The 22,780-nt window shown below is 52.0% G+C and overlaps 1 protein-coding gene across 2 annotated transcripts in view; it reads left to right on the forward strand.

Moving 5' to 3' along the window:
• PRKCA (protein kinase C alpha) overlaps positions 1–22,780 on the forward strand; it is a 383,972-nt gene that overhangs the window by 327,661 nt on the left and 33,531 nt on the right. For both annotated transcript variants that reach the window (XM_032870794.1, XM_032870795.1), the window contains exons 9-13: positions 5,883–6,020; positions 7,081–7,254; positions 9,630–9,721; positions 12,310–12,372; positions 13,324–13,462. In XM_032870794.1, the coding sequence (XP_032726685.1) occupies positions 5,883–6,020; positions 7,081–7,254; positions 9,630–9,721; positions 12,310–12,372; positions 13,324–13,462 (606 nt within the window). The remainder of the gene's footprint in view (positions 1–5,882; positions 6,021–7,080; positions 7,255–9,629; positions 9,722–12,309; positions 12,373–13,323; positions 13,463–22,780) is intronic.

Genomic DNA, 22,780 nt, shown 5'->3' on the forward strand with positions numbered 1-22,780 from the left:
AGAACCCATGAGTCAAATCAAAATGTGTCCTGAGCAGGAACTCGGGATTCGGAATTGACCAGCAAGGAGCATGACCAGTGGGCTCACGGGTGCTTCCCATCTCAGCCCCAGTCGATGCCCTGGCCCTCCTCTGGATGCCAGGCTTCGGGAGACATTCTGCCTCTCCTTTCAGGGTGTGAATCCCCATTTGCACACACAGCCCAGCAGGGCGTCTGGCCGTGCAGGGCGTGTTTGCTGCTGCAGGAAAGGATGTTGATGCGCTTATTCCAAGGCCTCCTTGGGTCTGCTGAAATCTCTGCACTTAGGCCATCAGCTTCAGCTTTATCCCTGGACATACACTGATTTTATTTGCACTCCTGGTGAAGTCTGAATTACATTCATGACAACGGGTTATGCCGACAGTACACAAGCTGAGAAGGAGCAGTCTCTGTCCTGCCGGGAGACCCGTTGTCAGACAACCCGCTCAAAAGCTCAAAGAAAAGAACCGTCAGCCCAGAAGCTCAGTGTTGGTCTTCCCTCGGATCCCAGCGAATGCCAGGACCATCAGGACTTGTCACTGGAGGAGTGTCCCTTCAGAGAAGCTTCCGAGGGCACGGTTTCGGCTTGCTGGCCCAGCTAACATGTCTTGTGTGGCTTTGGGGAACATCACCATGTGGCCGAACTCCCTAAAGGCAGAGGTGCCCTCACAGCCTTTGTCTGTGGCTGTGCCAGCATGAGCGGTGACCGCTTGAGGGAAGGAGTTCCCATTGTATTTGAACATCTAAATGCAGTGTCCAGGGGCCACCCTATGAAGTGACGAACCCGGTAAGAGCTGCTTTCCCGTATGAACATCTGGCAGATGGCTGCCTGGTATTGGCTACCAGCCAATGACTTGGCCTCTTCAAATTCTGTCGTAGGACTCAGTGAAGATGTATGATTTTGAATGAATGAATCAACCAACCAACCCATCAATGAGATAGTCCGTGAATGTGCAGTTTTGTGCCCAGCACAGTGCCTGGCCTAAAGACACGTAGATGAGTAAGATGGTCCGTGCCTTCCAGGACCTCACGGTCTGATGAGAAAGGTCAGCAAATCCTCAGAAAAAATCATCTGTTCATTTAGGTTCCCCTGATCAGTCAGCTCTGCCACAGGGTTTTGAGAGCAAGGACTTCATTTGGGAAGTGATCCCAAGAGACCTGGGGTGGGGGGCAGGGCAGCAGGGATGGGATCCAGGGAAGGGAGGAAGCCAGCTAAGGTAAGGGCATTGTCGTTATCCAGGTCATAACATGGCGGACAGGCTGGAGCCCAGTCTTGCTGGGGAGCAAGGGAGATGGCATGGGACCCACTTCCTTGTGCACCAGTCGAGGCCATGACTTCCTGGGATGCCAGCGTGGGCATTTCAGGCCTGCCCTGCAGGTGTGGCCCCAACAGAACCTGCAGGCAGCCTCTGATGTGCACAGGGGTGCAGAGCTGAAAGCTCCAGGGATGTGGGCTGGTCATAGGCCATGTCCCCCCAGGTGGGAAATCCCAGGAGGAAGGAGGCATCGAGAAGATGGAGAGGTGGTGCGTGAGCTGGATTTGGTGGATGAGCAAGATAGCAAGGCCCTTGCAGGAAGAGCAGCCAAGACTGGAGGCTGGAACAAAGGGGCCAGAGAGTTGTGGGACCGAGGTCAGAGACAGAGCTCACAGCCACGGGGCTCTTCCTCATCCTTTGTGACAACTCAGCCTTTTTCTGTCCAGCAGATGAGAAGCCAGGGAGGCAGGACAGGGTCCCTCCAGGGGATATACTAAAAGGGACGTCACAGAAGGGATGGGATAAAGAAGTAGGGACCCTAGAGGCCGGGCCGTCTTGATGGAGAGGTGGTGAAGGAGGCCCTGAGAAGAGGCCAGATTCTGGACCTAATCTGCTGGTTGATTTGGCACAACCTGATAATAGATGAGCTGTACAGTGTGATTGGAAGAGGCATACACACCATAAATATTCCCAAGTCGCCCTATGCACTGTTGAGAGCAGGGCTGTGGGAGGGAGAATGGCAGCCAGTGTTTGGGGAGGGGTCCTCTGAAGAGATGACAGTCATGCTAGAGCCTGCAGGTGGGGAGAAGTCAGCCTGGGAAGGGATGGGGGACTGCATACCCACAGCATGGGGCGGCGGAGGGTGAGGAGAGGCAGGGGGGAGGGGCAACGAGGGGGTTTGGCCAGAGGCTACCTGAATGTAGACTGGAGGTGGAGGCTGTGTAGACCACCCTCCTGGGGGTCGTCTGCTGTCCACCAGTCCCCAGCTGCACAACTGCTAGAGTAGCCACTGGCTGTCTCCTCCAGCTGTGCCAATGATTAGACCCAGGTTGAGCGAGGGACTTGCCAAAGTCAGGCCCAGACCACTGCGGTTTTGGTCTCATAGAACTGACTGCCTTAGAAGAGTTGCTTTTGCAGACTCCACAGGGGCAAAGGCTCCGGGCCGTCCCACAGCCAGACCTGCCCATGGCAGCAGGGAAATGACTCCAGAAGAAGCTTCTGCAGGGAAATATGGAAGCCACGTCTCTCTGGTCGGAAGGCTAGCTGCACGAAGCCCCCCAGGCTGCTCTTATCTCAGGGATGCCAGGAGCTGGGGAGAAATCCTTCTCGTCCTCTGGGCCAGGCAACTTTCTAGCCTGCCCCTCTGCTGGAGAATGCACCCAGTGTGGCAGCCTGGCCCGTCTCCTTCCATACTATCCCCCTGCTCTGCCAGCCACATGGAACCCAGCTCTGCTTCTAGCTGCAGAAACATGAAAATGGAATCTGCCCAGAACAGGGGAAGAAGCCAGTGTCCTTTCTCCCTCCAGCTTTCCCTCCCAGGAGCAGGAGACTCCTTTGTCAACATTCCTCCCAAACCTCACAGATTGATTTCAGAGTGGAATCCCAAGATCCTGCTGCAGTCGTGTTCAGAAATACTCAAATGCAAAAATGCTTTCCTTGCATTTACATCCCTTTGGCTAAAATCTTTTCCCCGTACCTGGACTAAGGTCACAGCGCCAACCTCCTTTGCTGGGTTGTGGCCCACAGTGAGGGGACCCTTACAGCAGCCCACCATCCCTCTTTCGCTGTCTGTGGTGCTGAAAAGTGTCAAAGGAGGAAGGAGCAGGGACTCTAGGACCTCACAGGAGTGGAACCTCTGGTGAGGAACCCCACACTTCAGATGGACGCTGGGTGTCCCTGGACAGCCAGGCACGATCACAGCCTCACCCAGGGGAAGACACTCTTCGACTGTTTCAAGCGCCTCTGAACACTGAGTCCGTCGTGTGGGGGCCTTTTCAGAATTTACCGTGAAGTTCCTGACAAAATGAATCTCCTCGTGCCTCTTTCAGATAACGTTTCTTTTTAAAAATCAAAAGAACAGGATAGAGTGGCATCGTTGGTTTTCTCACCTCACACTTGAACTTCCTGATTTTTCACTGCAATGTCGACGACACACACCAGAAAGTTTTTCAACTTGGAATCATTCCTGCGGCAGATGTGTGGAGTGAAAGAGGAATACCGCTCTCCGCCACCTCCGTTTTGATCCCAGTCTCTACCTTCTAAATGATTGAGTTCTCCTTTCCAGCTTCTCTCTAAACAGGCATGAGACCGTCTGGGCAAAGCATCCCATGATGGGGACCGAAACTACCCTCTCCTGCAATAAGGAATACCCTATGCCAGCAAGACACCCGCGTGATTGACCCCCAAGACAGTGATCAACTTGACCTTCACCGCCCAGCTGCATGAATGCACTCACCGGCCTCTGCCCTGCATTTTCCTTACCTGGGAGTGCTTTCAGCACTTTGGAGACGGTCTCTGAGACACTAGTCCACTGTCTTCCTGGTGCTGGCCTCCCTGAAGTAAATTACTTTCTCAGTTCACCAGCCCTCGTTTGTCTGCCTTTGGACATTGTCCGTGGCACGTGGTCGAACCTGGTCCGCCTGGGACCCCTGGAGCCAGGTGCTCCTGCATTCCTGCTTCCTGGCTCCCAGGGGACGGGGCTGGTCCCGAAGTTGAGGGGGGTCCTGATGTAACACTAGTGGTTATGTCTTAGCTCTTTCTCACAAGTCTGTCTAGACAGTCCTTCCATCCTCTGTCAAAGGGGAGGCCCATTTACATATTACCGTAGTTCAGTTTTTTGTCTTTAAAGAGTGTCAGTGTATCCAACGACCCCCAGGTTCATGCGTGTGTCCCTCCACGCACTGCCGATAGAGGAATATAGGAGAGCTGTATAAATGCTTTCAGACTCGAAGCAAAAATGTTAGGGCCATCCTTCCCCCACGTCTTAAGGTCTCTGCAAAAAAGTGGGGGCCATCTCTTCTCCGGGTCTTAATGTCTCTGCACACACGGATGTGCTCAGTTCAAGCATGCATCCAGCCGTGAGGTTTGGTCTTTACACAGACGTGTTGTTTTTATCACAGGAAAGCATCCCCTAACAGCACAGCCTCTGATGAACACACTCAAGCTTCATTTCCTCATTCAGCCAGAAAGTAGAGCGCATGCCCTGTGCCGAGCCCTGCGTGAGGCCTGGGCATCCAGAGTTGGCCCGATCCGCTAATGCAAAGCCTCTTCCCCAGAGCCTGGCACAAGGTGCCTGCGCAGGAACTCAGGGATGAAGGGCCGATGCTGCTCTAAGGGAATATGGGTGATTCCTCAAAAACCGCCTCTGCTGTTAAGGAAAACATGTCAGATCCTCCGTCTTCCCACAAGAGAGAGCTCTGGTCACAAAGCAAAGCCCAGAATGCCTTCTTTATATCGTGTACCTTCTTTTTCATAACCACACAGACTTGAGTGATGTCCTGGCCCCTGCTGGGAAACTCAAAGCCGCCACTTAGGTCTGCTGCGGGTGGGTGGGGGGGTTGGTGCGGGGATTACCCTGTCATTTAGAACATTTAGAATGTATCCAAAGCCACAGTCTTCGCCCTCGGGCTCAGGGCAGTGACAGTTGAGCCACACTGCAGGACCTGGCCTTTTCAACAGCTGACATGTCCAGCAGCTCGTGCCCTCACCATCAAGCAGATGTTCTCCAGGCAGAGTTCAGGGGAGATTCTCTGTGGGCTCCTTTGCTCAGCGTTGAGACCTTCCCAAATGATGCCATTAGCCTGTCCTTTTCGGCTGAGCTTTCTTCCTCTCCTTGACCTTTAATCCGAGACTCTTAACTCTTCAACACGAACAATGAGGGTGTAGTTTCTCCAGCATCTATGTGTAGCAGGAACCTGGCTTATAAAAAAAAAACGCCTTTTGGTAACTGACAGGTCACTGATCAAGGATGCTTCAGGTTCAGAGGGTGCTGGGTGTTTGGTGTGAATGTAGGTTCTCGTGCACGTCACCATTTTCCTGAGTTCAACTCTTGACTTAAAACAACAATAACCACAACAAGCCCTGTGTTCTTACTATGCCTTTTAAAGTAGCAATAAATCATCCCCACAGCTTGCCGGTTAAGAGGTTCCTCTCCAGGAAACCCCTTTTTGCTAGGATACAGCTCTCCTTTATGCAAATGAATCTTAAATTGGAAAAATCTACAGATAAGAACGTCAGTGCACCATTTATTTCTTTTATTATGTTAACCATTGTGAAGCACCGTCTTACCCCCAGAAGTTAACTTCTAAGTCCCAGAATGAGAATCAGCCTGCTCTTGACAGAGTCCCGTGACTTGGTAAACAATGTAAAGGGTTGTCTCTTGATAGGTAAGGGCAATTTTTTTTTTTTTTTGCTACTTTGCAAATGTTACCCCTAGGGTATATATACCCACTGACTTTTGAATAAGTATTTCATTGCCCTGTGATTTCTTTTCTTGCCCCCATACCCCCTCCCACCTCCCAGCTGCCCTCAAGCTTAGTTAAATGCTTTCTGTCACTGTTTTTCCTGGGTAAAATGACCCTTCGATTTCCTGTGTGTGCTTTTTGTTTAGAAAGCCAAGCTTGGCCCTGCTGGTAACAAAGTCATCAGTCCTTCAGAAGACAGGAGACAAACTTCCAACAACCTGGACAGAGTGAAACTCACCGACTTCAATTTCCTCATGGTGCTGGGGAAGGGGAGTTTTGGAAAGGTAAGAGGACTGTTTGTTGTCTGGGGACAGGGGGAAGGGGTGAGGGGAGGGGCAGGGGGGATTTGCAGAGAGTGCCCGGGATCAGGCATGGGGTCTGTGCTCCCTGAGGTTTCCAGAGCTGTCCTTGGGGTTTCCCCATTCTCTGTACTCCTTTCTCAGATGCCCCACCCACCACTTCATTTCATTAAAAACAACTGTACCCAGAAAGCTACAGAGGGTTCACTGTGTGCCCCTATTTCCATGTTGAGAACAGAGCATGTGCTCTGAAATGTAGGTTGAATCAATAATTTGAATCAATAATTTTCACAACTAAATATTAGAAGTTAATTTGTGGAGTGCCTGGATGGCTCAGTCAGTTAAGTATCTGCTTTCAGCTCAGGTCATGATTCCAGGGTCCCAGGATCGAGCCCCACATCAGGCTACCCATTGGGGAGTCTGTTTCTCCCTCTCCCTTCCCCCATTCATGCTCTCTCTCGCTTCTCCTCTTAATCAAAATAAATAAATTTTAAAAATCTAAAAAATAAAAAAATTAAAATTAAAAGTTGATTCACAGTGAGCAAATGTAATAGCTGAGAGACGCTGAACAGAGTTTCTTCAGCAATGAAGCTATTTGTCTGCATTTGGCTTCTCTGGCCCCAAATCTCACGATAGATCCAGGAAGTGATTTCCAATCCTGTCTCTTTGTCTTGGCTCCCGACTCATGAGCGCAGTCACATTTTTGCCCAAAGGATGCTCCTGAAAAACATGCCTACTCAGGCCAATGCTGAGGACCACGTTGATTCCTTCCCACAGCCACCATAGCGCCACCATGTGGCCAGAGCCTGTGCAGCGCACAAACCCAGACAGCTTCTGCACTGTCCAGTGCTGGCGGCATTTTCTGTGCACTGCCATGCGACATTTCAGAATTGGCCCATGAAGCGGAACTTTGATGAATATGTGCATAGCCCGCGTTTACAAATGTGCACCAACTGAACGGCCGCCTGACCAGGTCCCCCCACCCCACCCCCAGCTTCCAGAGGTCTGCTTCGAAGCTTTCAGTTTGCCTTTCGTCTGCCCCCAGGTGATGCTCGCTGACCGGAAGGGCACAGAGGAACTGTATGCCATCAAAATCCTGAAGAAGGACGTGGTGATTCAAGATGATGACGTGGAGTGCACCATGGTGGAGAAGCGAGTCCTAGCCCTGCTGGACAAGCCCCCATTCCTGACACAGCTACACTCCTGCTTCCAGACCGTGGTGAGTCCCCTGGGGCTACGCCGTCTCCGTGGCTCAGCACACGGCCTGCTCTCAGGGGCCACCCCTGAGCCAGCGTTGTAAGCATCTGAGTCAACCTTCCTCCAGTGGAGAAGGCTCCAGAAAGCCTCTCACTCTCATGCTACTGGTAAACTTGGGGAGTCCTCTCTCTGGGATGTGCCCTACTTACAGGCTTGGCACTAATTCTATTTAATTCAGCAAACATGTGTACCAGAGTTTTCCATCTACTGGGCCATGTGCTAAGACTTGAGGCTACACCACCAATAAAAGGACCCACAGTCCTGGCTTTTGAAGACCATGGATCCTGTTGCCGAGCATAGCATTAGAACCCAGGGAAACTTGATCTCCAAAAAGAGTATGTTCTTATGCACTGCACACAGCGGCTTGGCAGTCTGGTCTGTTTTATACAGCCTATGAGCTCTAAGAAATTTTGGAGGAGGAAAAAAAAAAAAAGAATGATATCTTGTGGCGTGTAAATTAGATGAAATTCACATTTCAGGGTCCGTGAATCATTTTCTTAGAACACGGCCAGGCTCCTTCATTTTCCTGTCATCCAGAGTGGCTCTCCTGTTTCACAGGCAGAGTTGAATTGTGGCAAGACACACCCAAAGCCTAAAGTATTTACTGTCTAGCCCTTTACAGAAAGTCTGCCGAGCCCTGTCTTACAGTATAATGAAAAAGAGGACAAGAGAGTTCCAAAGCACTGATCAGCCCCTTTGTGGGGCCAGGGTCCTGGCATGGAGCTTGCTGGTGGCCCGCGAGAAATATAAACATTTCGAGGGTACCATTGTCAGGCATGCCCAAAGATAGGCCCGCCACCCCCCGGTAGCTCCCCTTTTTAGGATGTGACTCAATATTCAGTAGCTATAATTATTACTGTTACAATTATAATTATTTTCAACTTTCTGCTGGCCAGAAAATGATTTCTGTTTTCCATCTCTCTTTAAAAATCTCCTGGGAGGCCCCCCTCAGTGCTCTTGGATTTTAGAATCTCCGCATGACCCTGACCATGGAACCACACGGTGTCAGGGGCGAATCATGGGCTGCAGAGCAAGATGCCAGCCACTGCGTGTCAGCCCGTTGCGGGTGGCACCGCCAGCCCCTTCTCCCAGTAGCACCTAAGTAGCTCCTGGGAGGGAAGCGCAATATGCCAGGCAGAGAGCCATGTCTGCGAATCCCAGCCCAGATCCCATCCCCCAGCTACACTGATAAAGCTCCGGGAAGCAGCAAAACACGGAAATAAAGATGGAATTAAAATTCATCACAGGAAAGCTAGTGATGGAAGCTCCGGGAGCAGTTTCCTGGATGCTAGCAACAGCCTCATCATTTTTTTTCCCTCCCCGTGCGACACTTTCATGTTTAATAACTTCCATGAAATGGTGACATTGTCTAGAAATGAGCAGAGGTCGGTTTTCACCTGGTTGTGCTGTGCTGTGAGCTGCTTGGCTTTTCAACCCCATCGTTCCCCATCTACCCCCACTGCAACGTCCTCATAATATGCAGCTTTATTGGGGTCCATGAGGTACGCCCTCTGTGGGGCCGGCACTGAGCACACCAGTGACAGAGAAAATAAAAAAACAACAATTTGGGCCTATTACAGGTGCAGAAGCACATTGCATTAGCCTCTCCCCGTATAGTCCCCTCCCCCACAGTAAATACCATTGAGGATTTATAATTTAGGAGCCCAGCCTGACTCACGAGACTTGTTTCCAGAAGCTTCCAGTGGAAACACACGACTACTACACCACTGAGTGTTGCAAACCAGCAACACTCGTTAAAAGTAGGGCGCCTGGGTGGCTCAGTGGGTTAAGCCTCTGCCTTTGGCTCAGGTCATGATCTCAGGGTCCTGGGATCGAGTCCCGCATCGGGCTCTCTGCTCAGCGGGGAGCCTGCTTCCCCCTCTCTCTCTGCCTGCCTCTCTGCCTACTTGTGATCTCTCTCTGTCAAATAAATAAATAAAATCTTAAAAAAAAAAAAAGTAAATAATTGGCCCATTTGGGTTCTTCACACCACCCTTAACGTAGTCGTGTAGTACATGTGCAGGAGAAAGGGGAAGAGCCTTTGAGGCCGTTGCTAAGGTAGGGAGCTCCTGGAACCGGAAGGGGACCGCCATGTGGACAGAAAGCCGTTATTTCAGAGTTATGTTAATGACTTTATACATCCCAGGGCCCTCATGCAATAGGGTTTATTACTTAGGTCTTATCCGGGAAGAAAAATTTTGCAGGGCTCCACCGAGCAGACCTGCCAGCATGGCCCACAGTTGACTAATGAGAAAGCAAAACACAGCCCAGAAAGAGTGAAGGAAGCTTCTTGGCCGGTGGCCAAGCCCTGCTCATGTGTTGAACCTTCGTCTTCAGGACCGGCTGTATTTCGTCATGGAATACGTCAATGGAGGGGACCTCATGTACCACATTCAGCAAGTGGGAAAATTTAAGGAACCACAAGCAGTGTGAGTATTTTTTTTTTAAGTCCCTTAATTTAGACAGGCCATGGGGACCGCTGCTGGGTGAAATATGGGAGTGGGGTTTGCCCACCTTGGGGCCAAGCACCGTCTCCTCCCAAGGGGCAGACTTCTTGGTCACCACTTCCGAAGGGAGGTTCATTCTACATCCAGTTGGTTGGAGACGCTGGTGTATCCCCTGTCACCCATTCTGTCACCCACACTCCCTCACTGACTGAGTCGGCCACTTGTTATTAAACAATTGATTATTGCACAGTCACGACACACCTGGCACTGGGGGTGGGAAAGGCTGTCTGCCCTCCGGGAGCTCAGCACCTGACCCAGGGTAGAAGTCACTCGCCAGTCGTACCGTGTACCCGTAACGTCGGAGTTAGCACACGAGCCCTGGAGAAGGGTGGGGGGGGAACCTCCTCAGGAAATGCCCGAGTCAGTGAGGAGGAAGGTGGTTTGGGATTGGGGGTGTGGGGGCTCTGGGTGTTGAGCCTGTTGGAGGGCCTGGCTGAGGCCCACAAAAGGCTGGGGAGGGCTTCAGGGGGACTCACAGCTTCAGGCTCAGCTTTCACAGAGCCCCGTGACCAAGAGGGGAAGGCGTGGGGGCAGGAAGAGTAGGGACTTGTGCAGCGGGGCTGGTGAAGGTCTATGTAGACGAGAAAGAATGGAACCTTCATCAGGCCTTGACCTTGGAGCCAAAGAGGAGGAAGGGTCTTTGAGAAATGTTCTGGAGGAAGAAAAGCAGAACTCAGTATAGAACAGAGAAACCTCTTCTGGTGACACCTCATTTTAGGTTTGGGAGGGGGTAGCCGCCAAGGAGGAGACGATGTGGAGGAGAATCGTGAGCTCTGTGTGGAGAGTTCCATGGGGATGCAGGAGGCAGCAGCAGAGGGGAGAGACACAGCCCTTCGAAGAGAGGACCTCGGTACCTGAAAAAGTCACCCTGTTTTCCAGGGGCCAAGAGGTCACAGGACACACAGCAGAGTCAGACATATACAAACAGCTATTTCGGGGGCACCTGGGTGGCTCAGTCAGTCAAGCGGCTGCCTTTGGGTCCGGGGATCGAGCCCTGCATCGGGCTCCGTGGTTGGCAGAAAGCTTCTCTCTTTCCCTCTGCCTGTCGCTCTGCTTACTTGTGCTCTCTCTCTCTCTAGCTCCCTCAGATGGATAAATAAAAAATCTTTTGGGAGGAAAAAACAGCTATTTTATTTTTCTTGGGGAGTAAGCCTCATGGGCATGCCCCCGATTAATCAAGTCACCAAATGTTAATTGGATCCTGGCTGATGTCCATTGTGAAAGACAAAGCTAAAGAACTTTCTGGCTGGGTGGCTTGACCCGTCTTAGGGAAGATTGACTGAAGGCAGAAGAAGGCATGTTTTGGTAGCAAGCTGAAAAAAATGCAAAAGGGAATTTTTTTTTCTTTCTTTTTCTTCATTCTCAGATTTCCTTATTAATCAAACACATGAACGCCCATCAGATTTTTGTTATTGTTGAAGGGGGATTTTTTTTTTTTCTATTTAGATTTTTACTTCTCAGTTTTCAGGAATGCCTGTCTTTATCCCGTGTCTTAACTCTGTTAGAAAGCATCAAAATGCTTGGGTTGAAAAGTAAAGCTTGATGACAGAGCTGTAAAGAGCTAGTAGCAAAACAGCCACTTACGTTATAAGGTGACGTCAAGGTGTCTCGTCCAGCCCTCTTACGTTGTGTGTTTGTGGTGCTAGAAGGGTCTTATTTTACAGAAGAGCTTGAAAAATCATGTAAGTCACCTGCAATCCCATAGTTTTCCCTCCCCCATCCTGTCCCTCCCCTGCCGGCCCTCAGGGGTGCCCCCCTCACCCCTCCCTGTCAGAGTTCTGTGCCCATCACTAGAGGTTGTTCTCTGCTCGTGTAGACATTGCACGAATTTCAAGCCTCCCAGGTACGATGTTGGCACAGACAACATTGTGGATTCTCAGACTTCAAAGATTCCTAAATCCTATGCACATTTGAAAACCTCTTTTAACATTTACTCTGAGTTTATTATGAATTATTTAAAAGGGTAAACTCGAGCATGAATCATGGCCTGTGTCCCATTTATCCGAGCGCTTGGGATGGGGACGGTGCGGAGGAGGGGGGAGGTGAGGACACCCGCTATACGGAGCACATTTGCGCCACCTCCCAGGGGATCGCTGCCCTTTCAAACGTTAATGCATTCTGTCCAGGAATAGGAAAAGGGACCTTTTCTCCACTCTTCCCCAGTCCTGACACAGAATAGTCTAGCGGCCAGTCTTTAAGAGATTGTATTGGAGAATTCTTGTAAGCAGTAAATTAACTGTCCACCGGCCTCAGACAAGAAGCGCTTGTTTCTAGACAGGTAATAAACCTGTCTCTCTGACTCATTAGCTGCGAAGTTCCTCGGGGAGGTGGGAATGATAAAATAGCCAAGGGAAGGGCTAGGGGTTTGTCATCCGTAGGCTGATGCTGATTTCTGAACCGTCCCGGGGTCCTACATTCTTTTGCCTCCTTGATGCCTGAACCAGAAGGAACAGAATATTCAGGAGTCCAGAGAGCAAGCCGGCAGGCCTGACGAACGTTTTCTTTTGCAGATTTTATGCAGCAGAAATTTCCATTGGATTGTTCTTTCTTCATAAAAGAGGAATCATATACAGGTGCGTGTTGAAGCTGCGTTGCCGGCGGGGCACCCGGGAATTTTCCCGGACCTCTGGACCCCCGTGTGCGTGTGATTCTGTTGGGGGTGGTACTTAAGGCATGTTGTTGAGGACCCTCGAGGTGACAAAGACCTGCCGGCACCCACCTTTGTCTGCAGCCTGAAGGCAATAATCAGAGCCACTCTGATCTCCGGGCCTCAGAAGATTTTGTATCTCGTTTCTGCTTCCCACAAGAAAACATGCTTTTCTCTCCACCGACAGCAACTTCCTCTGACTTGTTTTTTTTTGTTTGTTTTTTTTTTTTTTTTTTTGGAATGGAGGTCGGGGAGCAGCAGAAACTGAATTTCTGTTACAGAATTTCTGTTATAGAGGCTCGGCAGGAGAAGAACACGGGGAGCTGGGGAGAGGCAGGGGGAAAACGATTGAGTTAAATTCTTTAAGTAGTTAGCAACAGTCAAAGTCTGATGCTGAAGAAAGGAAAATGTCTTCCAGGTTTAACTGAAGAGTAAAAGGATCTGTGGCACCAGCCAGAATGTAAGGGACGCATGTATGTGACCCAGCAAGGTTGTCCTGAACCTGGGATTTGGCAGACCTGGTTGGGTACCAGCCCCTGCACCCCGCTATGTCTGGGAGCTGCCCCAGACCTGCTAAATTAGAATCTGGTGATTCACATGCTCGGCCAAGGTTGGGGATCACTAGTCCAACCATGTAGTCATTTATTTGGTGTGCATTTATTATGTACCTACTGTGTTCTAGGCACTACAGTAGGCTCTGGAGATTTTAGAAACTAAAAAACAAAACCCAGTCCTTCCTGGTCCCAGCTCTCCTAGGACTCGTAGTTAATACACTGTTGAGGTGGCAGCTAGTCAAAGATCCTTGTATCTTGCTAGCTCCGGAACCAACCATACGATGTCGTGGGAAGGATTCTGATGCTTTCCTGCTTCCTTGCAGGGATCTGAAGTTAGATAATGTCATGTTGGATTCGGAAGGGCATATCAAGATTGCCGATTTTGGGATGTGCAAGGAACACATGATGGATGGGGTCACAACCAGGACCTTCTGTGGGACACCGGATTACATCGCCCCAGAGGTAGGGACCCTGATTTTCCTTGGTTTCCAGACCAGACCTTTCAAATGACAAATACAGTCCCCTTCCTAGGGGAATCCCCAAGTGAATCAACAAGACAGTGACCACAAAATAGACTAAACTAAATAAAGCAAAATAGGAAACAAGTGTGAGAGCTCAGTGCATGGTAAGGGAATGTCTCATTCTGTGGGACTTTGCTTTGTAAGCTGGGTGTATGGTAGATGTGTCTCTTACACGGTCATCGTCAAGACAATTTAAGCTACACTGTTGGGCAGAGAGGGGGGGATATTGCTTGTAAAAATGTTCTGCTTGGGAAAACTGCGTCAAAAGGTGGGTCCAATGGTGGCTTTTTCGGAAAAGCAGAGTGATCAGTACCCTAAATGACCCCCTGGAATTGACCAGGGTGTTTGATCTAGGAAGAATATTCCAGCGTGGTTGTAAGGGGAGTGGTTTCAAGACGTGTGATCACAGCAGTCGCCATATTGCTTCATCTTTTTTACGGTCTTTTTGCTTTTGACAATTTATTTGTTTATTTGAGAGAGAGCACAAGTGAGCTAATGGGGGAAGGGCAGAGGGAAAGGAGAGAGAGAATCTCAAGCAGACTCCAAATGGAGCCCGACTCAGGGCTCGATCCCACAACCCCGAGATCATGACCTGAGCCAAAATCAAGAGTCAGGCAGATAACCGACTGAGCCACCCAGGCACTCCTGTTATGACACAGTCTGAGTGATTTTCATCCTATTGCGAGCCTACCTACATGCCCATGACTGGGTGGGTTATAACCCTGGGTCACTATGTAGCCAACTCTCTGTGCACACACAGCCCAGTGGATGAAACCGGGTCTTTCCAGCTGAGCTCCAGCATGGTCTAAGCTAACAGATACAAAGTTACCCCAACCTTCCCTCTCTGGACACTCTCCTGTTCATGTTAGCAGTTGGCAGCTCATGCGGTATTTTTTTTTTTTTAAGATTTTATTCATTTATTTGAGAAAGAGACAATGAGAGAGAGCATGAGCAAGGAGAAGGTCAGAGGGAGAAGCAGACTCCCCATGGAGCTGGGAGCCCGATGTGGGACTTGATCCGGGAACTCCGGGATCATGAGCTGAGCCGAAGGCAGTCGTCCAACCAACTGAGCCACCCAGGTGTCCCTCGTGCGGTATATTTTTAACCTGTTGCCCCATGCGTTTGTCTTAGAGGCAGTAGGTGTGACATGAGCTTAGGAGTCAGACCAACGTGTCCTTCAGCTCTGACTTTTCTTCACAGTCTGTGGGAACTCAGGCAAGTGCCTTAGCCTCTCAGCTCCCACATCCACAATGGCAAGTTAGGAATGATAATATCCTCCTTGTAGAATTGCTCTGAGGACAGAAATGCCAAATCCAGTGTTTTGCACCTAGTGCTATACTCCGTGGTAGCCAGTGGTCCACAAGGGAAGCTTAATATTTTTTTCCCATCGTTAAGAGGTTCCTTGTTTTGTTTCTTATCTGCCCAGACAGTGTGGGAACACAGACTTCGAATATTTACTTAGAAACTTAAATTCTCAATGACGTGGCCAAAGGTGACATGGTATCTTGATACATACCTTTGGCGGGGGGGTTGTCCTCCAAAGAACTCACGTATTACTGTCTCTAGGCATAACGTGAGCTTACGTAGTCCTCAGACATGAAGAATGGGGAGAGCGTACAGTAAAAATACAGCTTCCTGATGCAGGATTTATTCTGACGCCTGTGCCGGCTGACATGCATTAAGCCAACTGTGATTATGAGCTGCGTCTTCTCCGTTTAACACCCACCAGCTGCTATAAATGTGTGGTGACAGGAAAGGAAGCGTTTTTTTAGGAATAAAGGTGGTTTGAACTTCTCTCCAGTAAGACCGATCTCTGAGATCAAACAAACAGCTTCCTGTGTTCAGTAACACTCCAGCCACGTGACATCACCAGGGACAAGGGCATCCCACGTAGATGAAATGTTCCAAATAATGGACGTTCCTTGTCTTTTTTTTCCCCTAATGTTCGTCATTGTATCAGTTTCCTATTGCCACTACAAGTAACCATACAATTTGTGGACTAAAAAAATACAAATTTATTATCTTACGGCTCTGGGGTTTTGAAGTCCAAAATCCATCGCGTTGGGTCAAAGTCACACTATCGGCAGGGCTGCGCCCCTCCAGGAGCTCTGGGGGAGTCCCGTCACCTTGCCTTTTCCAGCCTCCATGTGGCTACCGTCCGTGACATAACTTCTTACCATTTCTGACTTTTATGATCCCACCCACACAGCCTCCCTCTGGTAGGACCATTGTGATTACATGGGACCCACCCAGGTAACCCAGGCTGGGCGCTCTGTCCCAGGATCCTTAATCACACCTACCAAGTCCTTTTTACCAGATAAAATTACCATAGCCACAGATGCCCGGACTAGGGCGCACACACCTTTGGGGAAAGGGCTATGGCCCATCCTGTCACACTCATAATGGTGTCCTGCATGACCATATTTGATAAGCTCCCAGCCCCCTTCTCCAGGGACACCTAGACACACTTCTAACGTATCTGGGTAACTTTGGGGCTTTTTTTTTTTTAATTGTACTCATTTGTGTGTATGTTTGTTTAGTTCTGTGCACCTCGACCACAAGTGTAGATTCCCATCTCCAACGCCACCGTCAAGAAACAGTATGGTTCCGTCCCTCCTCTTGGCCTTTTAGAGCCGCACCCATCTCTCCCCGACCCCCCTCCTGTCTTCATCCCTGGCCCCCAGCAACCACTCACCTGTTTTCCATCCTATAACTTTGTCGTTTCAAGAATGGTGTACAATGGAGTCATATGGTACATAACCCTTCGAGATTGGCTTTCTCATCTGAGCACTTTCTAGATCTTTCTAGTCATCCTATTGGAGTGCACGTCCACCACCTGGGCAGGTGGTGGACTTACTTAAACATCCTGTGCCTCAGTTTCCTCCCCTGTAAAGTGGGGATGATAACGTCTACCCTATAAGGTTGCTCTCTGTGACTTGGAGTATCGTCGGGCCCCAGGCAAGGTGGCCCTGTCGTAGGTGTTGTTCTGTCTTGACCCATTTGCTGCACAGTGTGGGGGCCTCTTGTGGTCTTCGGCTGCAGCCCCTTCATGGTCCCCACAGCATGACTCAGAAGAGGTGCCCAAGGCAGTGAGGAATGGCCCACGGCCACCTTCCTGAGAAACCCAGAACCAGGTTTCCCTGCTAGACTCAGGCCCCCAGCAGACACTGGGACTGCCCACCCCACAAAACCACTGTTCTGCTCCTAAGTGACTCGTGTGTCCCGAGACTCACTGTGCCCAACAGGGTGCCGCTGGGACAGTCTCCACCGGGACCCAGCCCTCGACACACTTCACAGTGTGGACGACAAGACGCTCAGGTGAGCAGAAGCCCAAATCCATGTTTCAATTTCGGTTGACTTTCATCGCAAGCTGCACCACTTTGGGAACTCGATCAATGATTCAGGCTCTTTTTACCTTCCGCCAGCATTTTCCCCATACGGATCCAGGAATGTGGCCTGTGTGGCCGCAGGAATAATTGCGGTGAAGAAGACCATCCTGGGTCCAAGCTTCTGAATTTGCTCAGAGGTTAACATAATCCTGTTCTCTGTGTAAATCTTTCTGTCAGGCAGGGGCAAAAATAATTATCTTAGCTGGTATTTTCCCTAATAGGCAAAGCAGAGGCTTAAATATTTATGGCTGTTTGTTTAAAAGCCTTGAAACGGATTAATACTGTGGCATCTCCTTAACCAGGGAGAGGCGCTAAGGCAGAAAGTGTCACTAAGAGACGGGATTCTGGAGTTGAGCTGGACACCCGCAAAGGGGGCGCTCGTCAGGGTCTAATTCCTGGACCCGACCTCACGGCCTACAGCCTGCGCCGTGCTTTCACACAGAGAGAATTCTTGGGGGTCAGTGCAAGTCCCTGATAAGGATACACGGAAGCTTCTTTGGGGTTACTCCCCCATCCGAAAGCGATGTGGGGAGTGTGCGGGTCAGACCCCTCCCAGCAGCAGAGCACCAGGCTCCGAATCCCAGCGTGGCCCACTTTTTCCTGGGAGAAGGGGAGACGCAGCAGGGATGGGCTTGCTCTGAGTCCCTCCTGGCATGGTGGGAGCAAAGCCTTTGGAAAATGTGCCATGCGGAGTCTTTGCAGTGGTGGGGCGGGGGCGGGGCATGGTAGATCACACCCATGACGTGGGGACTGTCCACTCTGTACTAAGCCCGCTGAGCACATCTGATTTGTCATGTTGCGTCTATGCACAGAGCTTAAGTGACTCGCCCAAGGTCACACAGCAGGTAACAGGCAGAGGTGGGATTTGGACCTGAGACGTTCCGGCCCCAGCTCCCAGACGTACATTCTGGCCACTTACTGCCCCAGCTCCAGAGAGAAGAGAAAACTCTGCAAGCGAACGAGCACTGAGATATTGTACAACACGGACGACGTCTTCCAGGAGCTCATCCGGCTCACCTGGAGTCAGGGACCTGAGTCATAGACATCTTCACTGCAGTCCATGACTTGGGCCAGGATCCCTGCTGGTACTACTGAGCAGGACCCTTAGAAGCCACGGCCGACCACCAACGGCAAAGCCCCTCTCCCACATGAGGCAGCAATCAGCCAGATACTCGGTGCACCTGCCAAGGGCCTGGCATGCCCAGCAGGAGGACAGAGCCCAGCGGGGACCTTCGAGGGGGGCTGGAGCTGGAGGTGGTTCAGAATGGGCCACTGCCGCCCAGGAGAGCCGCAGCCTGAGAGACGGGGATGGTTCCCCTTGGCAGGAACAGATGGTGCCCCACCATGGCTGAGGGAATGGTCTGTGGGCACGCGTGCTGTTCCCACAGCCAGCTGGCCGTGCGCAGATGGACAGGCTCCTGGGAGGGTCGGGGAGCTGGATGGCTTCAGAGAGCTGGAGGCCTGCCCTAGGGGGCTGTGGCTTCTCCTTCCATCCCTATTGGAAGGGCAGCCCAGTCTTGCCTCTGACCGCCTCCAGAAGACTGCATTTGTACGTAAAACTTGCGTACTTGTTCAAAGTAAGAAGTGTACATCGGTAAGATTCAGCCAGTGGGCCACCAGCTGTGACCTTGTCTGGCAGGGGTCAGGGGTCACATCTGGAAGGAATCACATTTTAGGAATGGGAGGAGAAAGGGAGGCCAGGGGGCATCCAGAGAGGTGGGAGAACTAGGGAGCCAAGTCTTGGATACCAAGGAAGGTGAGTGCGCGTGAACTCAGAGATGGCTGGGGACTGTGCAGGTCAAGGAGCTGGGAGTGAGGAGGGAGAGGGAATCCGGCCCGAGGGAACCAGCCATCCCTCACGTGGCAGGAGCTGAGTGTCTGAGTGTCAGAGGCTGGGACCATGTCTTGGGGGAAGGGATGGTAGAGCGACAGGGGAAGGAGGATGGTCACTCCTAGGGAAGCAAGATGAAGGGAGCATCGACAAGGCTGGGAAGACCTTGGCATATCTCTAGGCCCATGGGAAAACACTCAGAGAGGGGGAACGAGAAGACAGCGAGGGAATAGCACAGGCCAGAAGGGAACGGGATAGGGAAGCAGGAGGAAGGAAGAAAGCTGCAATCATACTGGCTAGCTGGCCTTTGCCAAGGGCAAGGCCAGGACGTGTGGAGCGGGGGCCCGGGGCTGGGAGGGGTGCTCCTCCCACATCCACAGGCGGTGACACGCACGAGGCTCCTAGACGTGACTGAGCAGGTAGTAGGAACCAGGGAGCGAGGTGAGAGCAGGGCTGAGTGTCTGTCAGAACAGGTGAATCCTAAAGAGTATTGAGACTAGGTTCAGTGCGGGGAGGGGAGGAGGGGTGGGGAGGAGAGGGCCAGAAGGGCAGGACATTGCCATAAGAGCTGAGGAGGGAGTTTGTTTCTGAATTAAGCATCTTGGAGGAGCCCGGGACCCTTTGCTGTCTGCCCCCTCTTCTCCTCCCTAACCTCATCTCTCCCCTCACCTCCACCCCTCACCCCTGTCTCTCCAAACCCACCCCTGCACTGACTTCCTTACCATTCCCCAAATTGGCCGGGCTCTCCCATCCCCAGGGCTTTTGCTCTTCTCCTCCCCTCCACCTGGGACATCCTTCCCCAGCAGCGGGGGTTCCTCCTGCATCTCAGCTTGGATGCCCCCTCAAGGAGGCCATCTTTCCTGGTGACTCCGTTCAAACCTGCAGCCCTGGGTCCCCGCCCCCGCTCTCCTTCCACGGCGCTCATCACCCTCTGACAGAACACGTCATCGTGCTCTCACGTGCGTGTCTCTCTAGCCCACTCGGCCCCCCAAGGCAGGGCCTTTGTCTTTGGTTCCCTGCAGAGCCCCTAGCCCAGGCTCTGGAGCAGGGCCCAGCAGGCAGGGTGGGTCTGGGACAATTAGGTGCAGCATGGAGGAGGGGCCCGGCAACAGAACAGAGCTGAGGGCTGGGGAATTGAGGGGTCAGGAACTCGGGCAGGGATTGGTCTGATGACCCCAAGGCTGCCACCGGCAGGGGACTGCCACGTGCCTCACGCCAGCGACCCATGAGAGCAGGTGTGCGCACTGGGGGTCTGGAGTGTCTGAAGGCATGGGACATCAGCCTGGGTCTTCCAGAGACCCCAAAGTGCCGGCATATGGACCCCCCCCCGGGAGATGGTTCCTGGCCTTTGGAGAAGAGGGTGTAGAGAAGGATGGAGCATAAAAGAGGATCTGAAAGTTAAATGAGAAAAGAACACACGAGATGCACGCAGCCAGGCAGTAAATTAGCACTTGCACAGCTGAGAAAAAAAAGGGGAGATGAGAGGGAGAGCAGCGGGGGCTCCCCCGGGATCAGCGCTTCTGAAGCGCCCGGCGGAGCTAAGAAAGCCCTTGATTAAAGACGGAGAATGATAAGCCGAAGGTGGCCTGCTTGCTTTCAGAGGCCAGTTTCCCTGTGTGTGAGGTCACTGTCTGATGCCTCCGGCTTCGCAAGAGAAAATGAAGCCGCTGTCTTCCCTCCAAGAAATATTTAAAGAGCCAAGGCCAGGCTTTCCCTTGGGTTCTTCCTTAAATTGTGTAAATCTCCTCAGATCTTTTCTAGGAATTACGTTGGTTCCACTCATCTCCGCTAGGGTCTGCCCGCAGCTCCCAGCCCAGCTGGCCCTGCTTTGTCAGTGTCGCCCTGTTCTGGAGCACCTGTGCCCCTCTGGGACATTGTGGCCATGAGGCACCTGTGACCCCGTCCTTCTTCCTGACTCCCTTCCCGTTCTTCCTCCAGAGATAGCGGCTCCTAGTGGGCGAGCAGGACCCAGGGCGGAGGCCTCACTGACTTGGTTTACTTTACTCGTCAGAGCAGCTCCACAAAGCTGGTGTCCGAGGCTCTGTTTTCCAGAGGGCGAACCCAGGGAGCAAAGAGATTCGGTCATTTTTCCCACAGCCCCGGTTCAGGGCAGAGCTGGGCCTTGAACCCAGGGCTGGTCCGCTTCTCTTGGCAGAGGAGGGAGGGGACTGCAGGTGTCAGCCCAGGGGCACCACGAGCGGGCCTCGCTCCCGATATCCTCCTGGCTCCCTCTCTTGTCTGCAGAGCCCCACAAATGCCCTGAGCTTTCTCCCCCTCGTGCTGGGGCTGCATTCACTGGCCTTTTGTTTGGGGATTTGTTTAAATCCTGTAAAAATGGGTCAGAGATTTCTGAAATCTTATTTCACCTTTTACTTTGCCGTTGTGGGGGAGGGGGCAAGCAATGACAGCACTTACTCGTTTCCTAGCACACATCATGCGCCTGCATCTGTCGTCTGGTGGAAACCCTCCGATAGTCCTCTGAGGTGAGTTTTACAGACAAGGGAAAGGAGACATGGAGAGGACAGGTGCCCTGTCTGAGGCTCATGGACAGCAAGTGACCTGGGCCCCAAAGTACAGGTCTGGCCCTAATGTCGCCAGGGGCCAGGTCCCTCCCGCCCCAGGCTATCACTTACAGCCCTGTTACCAAACATATCCGGAAAGACCAACAGGCTGTGAGGCCCCCGATTCTGGAAGATCTTTTATTGCAGTGGACTGAGCTCCCACAGGCCCAAGATTTATTCCTAACTCCCGGCTCATTGCTTTACTGCACAAGCAGTTGCCTCGTTCAGCTGCACAGTGATCATCTGGAGGCCTGAGGTGAGGAGGGTCCCAGGCGGGTGCCACGCTGTGGCTCTTGTCCGCTCCCCTGGCACCGGCCACCCCCACCCGCCACCCTGTGAGAAACCAGTACGAGGGGGTGGTGGCAGAGTTCGAGAACCACTGCAAGGGGGACTAGCGGGCTACAACAGTATGTCTGCTTCCGCGCTGACCCCGTCTGACCCTGCGCTGGGCCCAGGCAGACCAGAGGCCCCACCCCTGAAGGGAAACTTCCCGTTTGACTTCAGGTGGCTTTTTCTTCATCACTGTATAGTGAACTGCGGCTATAGTTCTGCTCTTTTAAGAACCTGGGGCGACATCTGTAAGATGGGGACACTCACAGGACCATCCTCAAAGCATGGCTTTGAAGGTGAGGTGAGTGTCCCCGCAGCCGCCTCAGAGGAAGCGCTCCGCCCGCCCACTTCCGTCCGTGGCTGACCGTTGCTTCAGTTTGCTGCTGCGTAACGGCCACCAAGCTTCATGGCTTAAAACAACAACCACATCACAGCTCTGATTCTGTGCGGCAGAACTTCCGGCGGGACGTGGCGGCACTGACCCCTGACGGCTGTGGGGGTGTTGGCTGCTGTGGCCCTGCGTGTTGGGGGATCCAAGATGGCCTCTGGCTGTTGGCTTTTGGCTGAGGCCCCATGGGTCCTCCTCTGTGTGGTCTGTCTTTCCATGAGGTCTGTCTCCACTCAGTCGTCTACCCAGAGCTTCTCAGCCTGGTGGCTGGCTCCCAAGAGGGCAAGAACGGAAGCCACAGGTCCCCGTGAGCCACACCTGGAACTTCGCTGTGTCACTTGGACCACATTACGTGAGTCAAAGCAAGTCCCAGAGCCAGCCCAACTCTAAGGGAGGCGATAGAAATTAGGTTTGCAGGGATGGGGTGGTTGGGTGCAGGGGGTGTGGCCTGGTCACCGTGCAGGAGGGCATATGGGATAGGAGGGGGTCACTGGGCCCAGTTTTGGGGGAAGCTTGTTTTGAGCTCTGTGCTGGCCCATGGGAGGCTTCTCAGCCCAGCAGCCCAGAGAGCGCAGATCTCTAAGGTGCTGAGGACCCAGGAGAGAGGGGGCCCCCGCCCTGTGTTTTGGAGCTAGGATCAGCAGACCCCTTCTGCTAGGGGCTAGAGAGTAAATATTTTAGTCTTTGTGCTAATCTAAATTTTAGATTTTACCAGGAGGCAAAATTGAGCAACTGTTCCTGCCAAAAGGCCGATAGTCTT

Source organism: Lontra canadensis, unplaced genomic scaffold (genome assembly GCF_010015895.1).
Source record: "Lontra canadensis isolate GAN:19392208 unplaced genomic scaffold, GSC_riverotter_1.0 scaffold41, whole genome shotgun sequence".
NCBI lineage: Eukaryota > Metazoa > Chordata > Mammalia > Carnivora > Mustelidae > Lontra > Lontra canadensis.